This window comes from Enhydra lutris, unplaced genomic scaffold (assembly GCF_002288905.1).
Source record: "Enhydra lutris kenyoni isolate GAN:26980312 unplaced genomic scaffold, ASM228890v2 scaffoldscaffold27, whole genome shotgun sequence".
In the NCBI taxonomy this organism is placed as follows: domain Eukaryota; kingdom Metazoa; phylum Chordata; class Mammalia; order Carnivora; family Mustelidae; genus Enhydra; species Enhydra lutris.
Window position 1 is genome coordinate 4658049 of NW_019154111.1, and position 13556 is coordinate 4671604.

Below are 13556 nucleotides of genomic sequence, written 5' to 3' on the forward strand. Positions count from 1 at the left end.
GGGCTGGGAAGCGGTGGCAGCTTGGGTGTCAGACTGTGGGATCCTGGGGGAGACGGTACTATGTTAACTGGGTTTGCCACGTTAAAAAAAAAAAAAAGAGTCACTGTTCAACCAGCCTTGCAACACGGAAGACATACTCCAGGCCACGGGTGAGGATTGCAGGCACTTAGCTAATTTGATCAGATAAACACTAGAATCAAGGTAACCCGGCTCTCTAGAAGAACTACAAGAAGCAATGACAGGTGAGGCGGGAACACAACGTGCTATTTTCGCCCAGCGTTCAGAGGCTGAAGAATTTTCCTCTGGCGTGGAGGGCTGCGTCTGGCAGTCGGCCCCAGGGACATATGGTACAGGACTTCGGCGCCTGCCCTGGCCGCTGTGATTAATCAGCGCCTTTCCCCAGTAGCTTCGTGGTGACTGACTTAAGTGAAACTGAAAGAATCCCCCCCAAAGGAAATAGGGTGAAAACAAAAGGACCCTGCCCACGACAAAATGGCGGAGAGGGGTGCCATCATGGTTGCTTGTGAACAATTGTGGCAAGATCTAGTATCTGGGACTCCAAGAGAAAATACAACCCAATTCAGTCTTGCTAAGCCTACAGGAGGCACTGCCTAAGAAAGTAGTTTACTCCCTAGAAGGAAGGCTCAAAAAAGCCAGGGGTGTCACCAGTTGTCCCTCTGCTTACCCTCTATCCCTAGAGGTATGGATTAGGCTAGCGTTGTGCTCTGGTGCCCGAATAGGTGTGGGCCAGAGGCCCCAGGATGAATTATCCATTTATTGGTCTCGAACAAACAGACTATGCTCTAATAGACAATACGGCTAAAGACACATTAATCTGTACGGAAACCCCTCGAAATTTTGGGGAGAAATAGAGTACTGATAGTTAGGAGGAACAAGTTATTAAGGTCAAATTAGTCTCTACCTCCAAGATCAGCAGGCTTCCTCCCCCGTGCTTTCTTGCGCATTTGTCCCCCATTCCTGACCGGTCTCTAATGACAACAGGTGAATTCTGGTTGTGTAGCTAAGTAGTGAAATCGAGCCTCGTGGGTCATGCAAAATGGGAACCTGTGCTGTACAGCCGCTGGTTCCCTAGAGAGGAAGAAGAATGCACACAGCCGAGGCGATGGGGCTTCATGATTATGTGGATGACGTTAACCTGTGCTGTCCCAAGCAGCTGCATACTTGGTTGCTAGGATGGCAGGTAAATACCGACAGGATTCGATGGCCCGGTCAGTCAAGCTCCTGACCATCATCTGGTCGGGTAAGGCAAAAGTGCAGCCAAGGTGGTCATCAATAAAATACAAACCTTTCCAGTCTCTCAAATAATAAAGGGATTGCAGGCTTGTTGGCTTACTGGGTTACTGGAGCCCTGCATTTCCCAGCTGATGCCGTTATTAAGGCCTTTAAGGGGGACCTGGCTGGCTTAGTTGGTAGAACATGCGACTCATGAGCTCAATAAAATAAAAAAATAAAACTTATTCTTAAAAATAATAAATCTTAAATCTTTGTATGCCTTCATTAAGAAGGGAAGCCAATTGGATTGGGTTGCTAAACAACAAGAGGCTTTCTTTTTCTTTTTTTCTTTTTTAAGATTTTTATTTTTAAGGGGTGCCTGGGTGGCTCATGGGTTAAGCCTTTGGCTCAAGTCACGATCTCAGGGTCCTAGGATCAAGCCCCGCATTGGGCTCGCTGCTCCGCAAGGAGCCTGCTTCCTTCTCTCTGCCTGCTTCTCTGCCTACTTGTAATCTCTCTCTGTCAAATAAATAAAATCTTTAAAAATAAATAAATAAAATATTTTATTTTTAAGCGATCTCTACACCCAATGTGAGGCTTGATCTTAAAACCCTGAGATCAAGAGTCCCATGCTTTACTGAGACAGCCAGGTGCCCCCAACAAGAGGCTTCCTTGAAGAAAAAAAATCGTAGTCAAACAACTACAGGCCCTGGGGGTCTTTAATGCACAGTGTGAGCTGTGAATTACATGAACTTAACATCCAGAAGGGTTTGGTTAGGGTCTGGTGTGATGACCAAACGGGAAATCGAATAAATCCGATGAGAATCTGTTCTCCCTAAAAAAGGACACCACTAGAAATGTCGGTTATATGACCAGGGCTTTGACTGGAATGTCCTATTTGAGAGAGACCTGCATACGCTCAAGTATGACCAGAGAGCATGAAGGAACTAAGGTTGACTTTATGGAACCCATGAAGCCCCGTGGAAATGATGGGTCTGGCACCTTGCTTACAGAGGCTCCCCGGAGCCCTACCAGATGAGTAAGATTGTCACTTCCTAGCAGGCTCGGGAATTTAAGAATATTTTTGGGACCTCGAGAAGAATGTAACCCAATTCTATAGGTATTTATAGGCAAGTCTGATGGCAAGTGTGTGGCTTGGCTCTTAAGCTGTTACAGGCACAATCTGAAATTCCTTAGGAGACGCTCTCGCAAACTGGATTTAAAGGAACCTGTATGGCCAATCACTGTTCTTGCTACACTTCCGTAGGTAATTGGGCCAAGTTTGTTAAGACAATTTGCTTCACAAACAAGTAACTCTTAATTTGGGTACCTCTGACAGAGAGTTTAGAGAGGGAATAAAGTAAAACGCCTTTATGGGAGAAATATTCTAGTTCTGATTATCCCTGAATGATTGATTACCTATAAAATGAGGCTGGATCCTGAATTCCTCTGGTTTCTTTGCAGATCTGGCTAATTTTCTACCCAGCTGCACATGACAGGCTGGATTTTGAAAGCCCACTGGCAGGACAGCCTCCGGAAATGAGACCACTAGGAACTGACTTCTGAAATGCGGAAGATGGTCAGTCTATACATCAGAGTTCCGAAATGATGGCTCCACGAAGGCTGGGGCTTCCAGTTAGTACTAGGGAATGTTTGCAATTAGATGGCAGCAGCTTCGCCTGTCAAATCCTATGGGTGCCCCTTTCCAGCAGGGGGAGAGTGGTCATAGCCCCTACCCCTCAACAATGAAGAATGCTGAAAAGCCAGGGCTGGTATTCGCTAATGAGGACCAAACACTTACTGTGTTGCTGCTCAAGAAAGATTTGCCAGGTCTGTTGTCTGTAAGACATTTGTCATCTCGGGTCATAGAAGAATGGCACACGGATGTTACATGGGCCATAAAGATATTGGGGGTGGGGTGTAGGAGTGCCGCCAATACTGACTCCATCTTTGGCCTTCCATTTTGCACTATCTGCTGGTGCACGGGCAGTAACACTGTTTTGTTTTGTTTTTAAATCCAGTTAACATGGGGCACCTGGGTGGCTCAGTCAATTTGAGTGTCTGACTCTGGGTTTTGGCTCAGGACACGATCTCAGGGTTGTGAGATTGAGCCTTGTATCGGGTTCTGGGCTTAGCGTGGAGTCTGCTGGAGATTTTCTCTCCACCTCCCCACTGCTTGCGCTGTTTCTAAAACAAATTAATCCGTAAAATAAATAAATAAATTCTAGGGGTGCCTCGGTGGTGCAGTCAGTTAGGCATCCGACTCTGGGTTTCCGCGCTGGTGGTGATCTCAGGGTCATGAGGTCAAGTGCTCTGTCCAGGCTCCACGCTCAGCATGGAGTCTGCTTAAGAGTCTCCCTCTCCATCCGCCCCTCCCCCCCTGCTTGCTCTCTAAAATAAATCAATCTTAAAATTCCAGTTAACATAGTATAATATTAGTTTCCATACACATGGAATAATAGTGATTCCATAATCCCTCCCAGACATCCGCCGGTGCTCCTCACAAGTGCACTGCTTAACCCCATCTGCACACCCACTCCCTTCCGATAACCATCAGTTTGTTCTCTACAGCTAAGAGTCTGTTTCTTGGTTTGCCTCCCTGCCTTTTCCCTTTGCTTGGTTCATTTCTGAAATTCTGTAAAAGTGCAGTTACATGGTACTTGTCCGGGACTAACATAAGTCACTTGGCATTGCGCTCTGGATCCATCCATGCTGTTGCGTGTGGTGAGATAACATTTTTTTATGGCTAATGTTCCATTGTACCACATCTTGTTTATCCATTCATCCATCGATAGACACTCGGACTTTTTCTGTAATTGGGCCGTCGTAAATAATGCTCCTATAAGCACTGGGTGCATGTATCCATCTGAATTACTGTCCTTGTATTCTTTGGGAAAATCCCCAGTAGTGAGATCGCTGGATCCGACGATAGTGCTATTTTTTTTCTTGAGGAACATCCATACTGTTTTCCACAATGCATCGGTTTGCAATCCTACCAACAGCACAAGAGGGTTCCTTTTTCTCCACACCCTTGTCAGTTTTTGTTTCCTGTGTTGTTAACTGTAGCCATTCTGCAGGTGTGAAGGGCTGTCACCTCGTAGCTGTGACTTGCATTTCTTTGACAGCGATGTTCAGCATCTTTCCATGTGTCTGTTGGCCATCTTTGAAGAAATGCCTTTTCATGTCCTCTGCCCATTTTTAAATTAATTATTTATTTTGGAGGTGTTAAATAGATTATTTATTAATTTTGGATACTAGCCCCTCATCAGACAGGTCATTTACACATATCCTCTCGAATTCAGTAAGTTGTCTTTTAGTTGTTTCCTCAGCTGTGCAGAAGCTTTCGATTTTCATGTAGTCTTGGTAGTTTATTTCTGCTTTTGTTTTTCTTTGCCTCAGGAGACCTACTTGGAAAAACACTGCTATCTATGGCCAGTGTCAGAGTGATTACTGCCTGTGCTCTTTTATAGGCTTTTTATGGTTTCAGGTCTCACATTTAGGTCTTTAACCCATTTTGAGTTTTTGTGTACGATGTTAAGAAAGTGGTCAAGTTTCATCTTTTGCATCTTGCCGGTCCAGGTTTCCCAACATCATTTGTTGAAGAGACCATCTTTTTCCCTGCTGAATATTCTCACCTCCTTTGTTGAAGCTTAACTGACCAGATGATTGTGGGTTTATTTCTGGGCTTTCTATTATGTTCTGTTATGTTCCACTGATCTAGTGTCTTTTTTTTTTTTTTTTTTTTGCCAGCACCATACCGTTTTGATCACTACAGCTTTCTAAAACAACTCAAAGCCCAGGGGCGCCTGGGTGGCTCAGTCAGTTAAGCATCTGCCCTCAACGCAGGTCATGATCCCGGGGTCCTGGGATAAAGCCCCGCATTGGGCTCCCTGCTCAGTGAAGAGCCTGCTTCTCCCTCTCCCTCTGTGATCTCTGCCACTTTTGCTCTCTCTCAAATAAATAAAATCTTTAAAAATAAAACAAAACTCAAGGTCCAGAATTGTGATGCCTCCAGCTTTGTTCTTACGATTGCTCTGGCTATTCTTCTGTGGTTCCATACAAATTTTAGCATTGTTTTAGCTTCATGAAAAATACTGATGGACAGGGATTGTATTAAATGTGTTGAATGCTTTCGGCAGTATAGACATTTTAACAAAATTTGTTCCAACCTGTAAGCATGGGCTGTCCTTCCATTTCTTAGTGTTAGCCTCAGTTTGTCTCATCAGTATTTTAGAGTTTTCAGAGTAAAGGTCTTTTACCTCTTTGGTTAGATTTATTCCTAGGTATCTTACTATTTTTGGTGCAACTATAAATGGGATTAATTCCTTCTCTTTCTGCTTCTTTGTTTGTGTACAGAAATGCAACAGATTTCTGTATGCTAATTTTTGTGTCCTGCAACTTTACTGAATTCATTTATCATTCCTAGCACTTTTTCAGAGGAGTCTTTCGGGTTTCTGCATAGTGGATCAGGTCATCTGCAAATGGTGAAAGTTTGACTTCTTCCTTACCAATGTGGATGCCTTTTACTTCTTATTGTTATCTGACTGCTGTGCCTAGGACTTCTAGTACTCTGTGGAATAACGTGGTGGGCGTAGATATCCCTGTCTTATTCCTGACCCAGAAGAAAAAGCTGTCAATTTTTCCGTATTTAGAATGGTATTAGCTGTGGGTTTTTCATATGCGGATTTTGTAAAGCTACTCTGTTTAGGGTTGTTATCATGAATGGATGTTTGTACTTTGTCAAATGCTTTTTCTGCACCAATCGAAATAATCATATGGTTCTTAAACTTACAGATGTGGTATATTATGTTTATTGATTTGTGAATATTGAATCACACTTACAAACCAGGAATAAATCCCACTTGATTGTGGTCACTTTTAAAACTATGTTGTTGTATCTGGTTTGCTAGTATTGAGGACTTTTGTATATATGTTCATTAAGGATATCAGCCTGTAGTTCTCTCTCTTTTTTCTAAAGTGTTGGTTTTGCTATCAGGGTAATTCTGGCCTTATAGAATGAATGTAGAAGTTATTCCTTTTCTATTTTTAGCAATAGTTTGAGAATAGGTATTAAATCTTCTTTAAAGTGTTTGGTAGAATTTGCCTATGAAGCCATCTGGCCCTGGACTTCTGTCTGTTGGGAGTTGATCACTGATTCAGTTTCTTTGCTGGTTATTAGTCTCTTTTCTATAAGTTTTCTATTTTTTCATTTCCATTTTGGCAGTTGATGTTTCTAGAAACTTACCCATTTCTTCTAGGTTGTCCCATTTGTTGGCGTGTCGTTTTTCACTGTATTCTCTTATGATCGTATTTCTGTGGTGTTGGTATTTCTCCTCTCTTTCGTGATTTTATTTGGGCCCTTTGTCTGGCTAAGTCTGGCTAGAGGTTTACAATTCTGTTGTTCTAGAAGAACCAAATCCTCATTTCACTGATCTGTCCTACTGGGATTTTTTAGTTTCTATATCCTTTATGTCTGCTCTCATCTCTATTATTTCCTTTCTTCTGCTGTTTTTTGGTTTCGTTTGTTAGCTCCTTTAGGTGTAACGTCAGGTTGAGATTTTTCTTGCTTCTTCAGGTAGGCCTGTATTGCTGTATAGTTCCCTCTTAGGGCCACTTCGCTGCATCCCAAGTGTTTTGGACTGTGGTTTTCATTTTCATTGGTTTCCATGTACTCTTATTTCCTGGTTGACCCCTTCATTCTCCTTCCTCTCTTCATTGTTTAGTAGCATGCTAGGTAACCTTCATGTGTTTTCGATCTTTTCAGACTTTTTTCTTGTGGTTGACTTCCTGTTTCATAATGTCGTGATCAGAAAAGGTACATGGTGGGACTTGCAGCTTCTTGAATTTGTTGGGGTTTGTTTAGTGGGCTAATAGGTGATCTGTTCTAAAGAATGTTGCATGTACACTTAAAGTAATGTGTATTCTGGTGTAGGACGAAATGTTCTGCATATATCTGTTAAGTCCTTCCGGCCCAGTGTGTCATTCAAAGCCAGTGTTTCCTTGATTTTCTGTTCAGATGATCTGTCAGTTGATCTAGGGTGTTCAAATCCCCTACTAACCTGATCTGTTATTCATTAGTTCCTTTCTTTGTTTTATATATTTCAGTGCTCCCATGTTGGATGCATAAAAATCTATAATTGTCCTATGTTCTTGTTGAATTGTCTCCTCTATTATATAGTGGCTTTGTCTCATTACAGCCTTTGTTTTAAAGCCCAGTTGGTCCGATATACTGCTACTCCAGCTTTCTTTTGACATCCTCTTGAATGTTTCTCCATCCTCTCACTTTCAATCTGCAAGTGTCCTTAGTTCTGAAAGAGTCTTTTGAGGCACCTGGCTGTCTCGGTGGAGCATGGGACTCTTAATCTAGGGGTAATAAGTTCAACCCCAATGTTGGATGTAGAGATTACTTCAAAGCAAAATCTTAAAATTTTTTTGAGTCTCTTGTAAGGAATATGTAGATGGGTCTTGCTTTGTTGTTTTTTAATCCACTCTGTCACCCTATGTCTTCTGTTAGAGCATTTAGTCCATTTACATTCAAAGTAATTATTGACAACCATTTCTTTTCATTTTACTGTCTTATGGTTTGTGGGGGACTTTCTCTCATCCTTTTTCATGGTTTGTGGTTTGTTTTTTTTTTTTAACGTATGTATTTGTTTCAAGGGTATAGGTCTGTGATTCATCAGTTGTAAACAATACACAGTGCTCACCTCAACACATGTTCTCACCAGTGTCAATCACCCAGCCACCCTACTCCTCCCACCCCTCCCCACCCCAACAACTGTTTATTTCCAGAGTTCAGAGTCTCTTATGGTTTGTCTATTTTCTTGTTTCATTTTTTCCACTCTTCCCCTATGATCCTCTGCCTTGTTTCTCAAATCCCACGTATCAGTGAGATCATATGATAATTACCTTTCTGACTTATTTCACTTAGCATAATACCCTCTGGTTCCATCCACGTCACTGGAAATGGTAGGATTTCATTTTGATGGCTACATAATATTCCATTTTGTGTGTACACACACACACACACACACACACACACCACCTCTTTTTTATCCATTCATCTGTTGATGGACATCTGGGCTCTTTCCACAGTTTGGCTATTGTGGACATTGCTGCTATAAACATTGGGAGTGAAGGCACTCCTTTGGATCATTACATTTTTACTTTTGGAATAAATACTGTAGTGCAATTGCTGGGCCATAGGGTAGCTCTATTTTCAACTTTTTGAGGAACCTCCATGCTGTTTTCCAGAGTGGCTACACCAGCTTGAATTCCCACCAACAGTGTAGGAGGGTTCCCCTTTCTCCACATCCTCTCCAACTCCTGTTGTTCACTGACTGGCTAATTTTAGCTATTCTGACTGGTGTGAGGTGGAATGTCACTGTGGTTTTGATTTGTATTTCCTTGATGCCAAGTGAGGAAGAGCACTTTTTCATGAGTCTGTTGGCCATTTGGATGTCTTCTTTGCAGAAATGTCTATTCATGTCTTCTGACCATTTCTTGATCGGATTACTTGTTCTTTGGGTGTTGAGTTTGGTTAAGTTCTTTATGGATTTTGGATACTAGCCCTTTATCTGTCATTTGGTTTGCTGGTTTTCTTGAGCAATTTGAATTTCTCATTATTCTTTGTGTATTTCTATTTTGATTTGTGGTTACCATTAGGTTTGCATATAACTTCTACATATAGCAGTCTGTATTAAGTTGATGGTTGCTTAAGTCTGAACCCACTCTTGACTCCTATCCTCCCTACATTTTAGGTATATGTTGTCATATTTTGCATCTTTTTTGAGTTCCTTGAAGGATTTTTTTTTTTTTAATAAAGTCATTTTTACTGCATTTGCTTCCTACCTCCATTCTGTCACCTTTTGTCTCTTCTATTTCTCCTTTAATATTTCTTGCAGGGATGGTTGAGTGGTCACGATTAATTTTTGTCTGGGAAACTCTTTTCTCTTACTTTGAATGTTAGCTTTGCTGGGTAGAGTATTGATGGCTGATTTTTCCCTCTCAGCACTTTGAATAGATCATGCCACAGTCCCTTCTGGTTTGCAGGGGTTCTGATGAAAAATCTGCCGATAGCCTTATGGGTTTTCTCTAATAAGTAATGGTTTTATATTGTGTTAGTGTGTTTAAGATGTTCTTATGACTGTCTTTTGTAAATTTAATTGTCTTGGTGATGGCCTGCTTTTGTGGTTTTTTTGTTTTGTTTGGCTGTTCTGTCTCCTGCACCTGGATGTCTGTTTCCTTCCCCAGAGTAGGAAAGTTTTCAGCTACTGCTTCAAGTAAATTTTGTCCCCATTTTTCTTTCTTATTCTGGGACTCCTATGAATGTTATTACATTGATGGAGTCGATGAGTTCCCTAAATCTATTCTCGTTTTGTATGATTCTTTTTTCCTTTTGTTCAGCTTCTTTACTATACTTGAAGTCATTAATTTGTTGCTCTTCTTCCAGCCTGCTGTTCATTGCATCATGAATGCTTCTAATTCTAATCTCCTTTATTGCATTTTTTTAAAAACTCCTATCTCCATGGTAAGGGTCTCACTGATGTCTTCCATTCTTTTCTCAAGCCCCATGAGTATCCTTATGATCATTGCTTTAAATTCTCCATCGGGCATATTACTTCCATTTCACTTAGATCTCTGGTCATGGCCTTATCTTGTTCTTTTATTTGGGATAAATTCATCTGCCTTCTCATGTTGTCTAAGTCTCTGCCTGCTCCTGTGGCCAATTAGGTTTCCTGCTTCCCAAAGAAATGGTTTGAAGGAAGTCCTATAGTGCCCTGGTCCTGGTCCTTCACGGAGTGTCTCCGAGTGTGCTGCATGTTTTCTGCTGTTGTAGTTCAGCTCCTCTATCCTTTCAGCCCTTCATCTGCAGAACCTCTCCTTCCCTGCCATGGGCAGTGTTTGGTGCCTGGCCTGAATGTTTGAGCTGGCGAATTTTAGTTGGGTGGGCTTTGATATGCTTGAGATGAAACTTTCAATGAGGCTCTGGTTGGGAGACGTGGTATGGACAGGGGGGTTGTGCTGGCCTTCTGGATGAGGGGGCTTGCCACACTTGGGTCTAAAGCAGGCTTGACTGAGAAGGGCAGTTCTACTGAGGCACAGAGGTATGGGGCTTACTGTAAGCAAGTTAGGCAGCCAGTTCCTGCAGGTGGCTCTGTGTTCATGCTGAGGGACATGGGAGGGCAAGGGCAGGCAAGAGCAGGGCCAGCTTCTTTGTTCTTGGAGAGGTACCTACAGTGAATACTGCCTTTAGTCACACTTGGAGAAGATAAAATAATCCCCCTACCCCCGTTTCCACTAGCACTCCTCAGATCGTGGTATTTGTCCCCAGCTTGTTTGCTTGCCTTCTTTCCAACAGCAGCTGCATGCCTCCAGACTGGACTCTGCAGGAGCCCGGCCTGCTAACAGAACTTCTGGCTTTAAGTCTCACTGGTTGCAAACTCACATTCAGCTCCTCTCACTTTCCAAACCAATGACTATGAGGAAACCTTGTCCTTTAGCATTCCCCTATATGCTCCTCTTTCTCTCTCACTCCCTCTCAACCTTCTCCATAACCAGGGTTCCCTCTTCTCTGCAGCAGCCAGGACCCATTTCTCCACAAACTCCATCTCTATGCTTTGGTTTTATTTGTGGAGTCTGTTCTGCCAGTCTTGCGGCTGATTGGGGGGATTAAGGATGAATGGATAGTTGGATTTGTGGGGTGAGGGAAGCCAAGGTCCTCTGCAGCCGCCTTCCCCTCCATACCAGGAGTACCACTTTAACTAAGCTGTGACCTCACCTTCATGCTCCTTGCTCCAGAAGATACCGGGATTAAGGTCCGGAGAGCTGCAGAAAACACAGCCTAGAAAACAGAGGCGGAAGACAGCTGCACAATGCCCTGATCACCTTCGGTCTTAAGATCCTTCTCAGAATGTACCTGGCTCCTTGCTTAGCAGGAGCCTGCTTCTCTCCCTCTATCCCTCCTCTGCTTGTGCATGCTTTCCTTCTGGCAAAACCTTAAACAAGAAAGTCCTTCTCAGTATGGAAGATACTCTTCCACCTTCTTACAGATAATGAGATTTTAAGGTTACTCTAATTCAGAGTAGCTGCCCTGGCTTAAGGGTGATGATTAAAAATGTAGATTGCTTATCCCAAAATCCTAATACTAGATGTACCTAAGCAACAGAATTGTTCTAAAAGGGTTTTTAAAATGAGATTTTTAAAGAGCCAGGCAGCTGAAGTGCTCCAACAGGGTAGCCCAGCCCCAGATGATGATGTCCTTCACTGGCTATTGCTGACCTGCTGATGGTCGTGTAGCCGGTGCTGCCCTACAAATCAGAACTGCATTAACAGCTAATAAACACTTATGCAATTAGGCAGAGAGGTAGTAAGCGTCACTTAAACAACGTGAAGACATTTTCCAACGTTTTGGAGTTTTTGGTCTCCTTTTATCTGCCAACTTAACCTGTTTGGTCTTACTCCACACCCCAAGGTACTAAATCCAAAGGAGTTGAAAAAAAAAAAAAAACAATTCCTCAGAAACCAAGAGTAAAAGAAAATGGGCCACTGAGGGCAATGGTTCTCAGCCTGAACCCTGCATAAACTGGAGTGTGTGGAACTAAATATGGCAGCAAACCTTCCGTTAATGATACGCAGCTTAGTAAATTTGCTCAGTGTCCCTTTTAGATGTAAATTTGCGACTTGAAATTAATTTCTCTTTGCCTCTGTGGCCCATGTACCTCAGTCATATTAAAGCTGTCACACTAGGGGTCCAAAGACAATTCTTAGAAGGTGATATTAGACACTAACTTTGCTGAAGTATTTTTGTTCCTAGATTTTCTAGAATCACAAGGGATACCTCCCAACTATTATTTAAAATCACTAGTAGGTACACGGTTCTTCAGTGGAGAAACTGTTCTCGTTACATTGATTACACCACGTTTTTATTTTATTTTGCTAAAAAAAAAAAAAAAAAAAAAAAAAAAAAAAACACAGAAAAACCCAATTTCTTTTGTAGGTCTGGTCCTTCTCCATAGCAGTTGTTAGACAACCCTGGAGCAGCTGGAATACAGTCACCACGGGGCCCAGTTGGAGCAACAGCTCATCTTTACTTCCTTTGGTGCCTTGCACGGTAAGGCACTAATAACGATAAAACAGAATGGAAGAAATGCCCACAGCAAATAGTTCTAGTGACAATTTACTAGACAAGTTACAGTTTAATGATGGTGGTGGTGATTGTTTCATTTTATTAATTTTTACAATAAGGTTGTAGCCTTTATACTCCACACACACAAAATAAAACAAGTGCTTATGAAAGAGTCCCTGCCCCCACCCCCCTTTCCAAAACATCCTGAACATAGCAATTCAATAGAACAAAAATCAAGACATGTTTGATTTCAAAATTTCAATAAAAAAAGCAAAGTAGGTAATGCAACAGCTGTTCAACTTCCAACTCTAAATAGGCACCGTAAAACAAAACAAAAACTCTCAGTATTTAAATTTCTCCAGCACACTTTCCAGTATAAATGCTCTGTAATCAGCTAGTAATAAATGGGAACAGAACCTTAGAACAGAAGTTATATTGCTTCCCTGCTCCCCCTTTCTCTGATAATTAGAGGGTGGAGGTATTAGGGGATACAAAAGTCAGAGGAAGAAGAATTAAAAAGAAAAATTCTGAAAGCTGTTGTTGGTGGACTAGAAAGGAAGACAGCATTTTACAAATGTTCAAAAAATCCCAAGGCAAGCAACACAATTCGTTCACTATCACTCCTACTAGAAAGAATAAAGATATCAGCATCTTATTATATAAAACTGTACTTTCAGAATCGCATTACAGGTTCACCAGAAACTATGGATGTAGTTTTAGGCTTCATCGGGGAAACAAGTTCAGTTCAGATCAAGTTAGATACTGCGCATCTAGCCTATTTGGATCGGAGTCTGGAACTGCTCACTGTTACCCCCAACAGCTGTAAACTAAACAATAGTATGTAACTCCATAGGAAGCTTAAAGATTGAGGATATGTACACAGCTAATTATATCTCCCCTGCTTCGCGCTCTTCAGAGCTCCTCCTGTCTTCTGATCTGCCATTAGCGCTCTCATAGGACCGCTTCTTATCTTTTCGATCTCTGTCACGAGGTGATCTGTCTCTTGAATTCCTGTCTCTGTCACGTGATGCTAAGTCTTGGTCTCTGAATCTTTCTTTTGAGGATCTGAAAAATATTAATTTGAGGAGCAAAATGTGTTGGGAAACCCAATATCCAAATGAAAGAATCGGATAAATATTAAGGTACGGACAGCTGAAGTTATACAGAATACATCCAAGAAAGAGGAGCCAGTTTT

At 42.0% G+C, this 13556-nt stretch overlaps 1 protein-coding gene across 8 annotated transcripts in view; it reads right to left on the bottom strand.

Moving 5' to 3' along the window:
* Positions 1–12398: 12398 nt before the first annotated feature.
* The window catches only part of LOC111151855 (putative RNA-binding protein Luc7-like 2), a 63299-nt gene continuing 62141 nt past the window's right edge, over positions 12399–13556 (bottom strand). For all 8 annotated transcript variants that reach the window (XM_022510069.1, XM_022510072.1, XM_022510073.1 and 5 more), the window contains one exon: positions 12399–13426. In XM_022510069.1, coding sequence (XP_022365777.1) covers positions 13249–13426 — 178 coding nt within the window. In that variant the 3' untranslated portion in view covers positions 12399–13248. The remainder of the gene's footprint in view (positions 13427–13556) is intronic.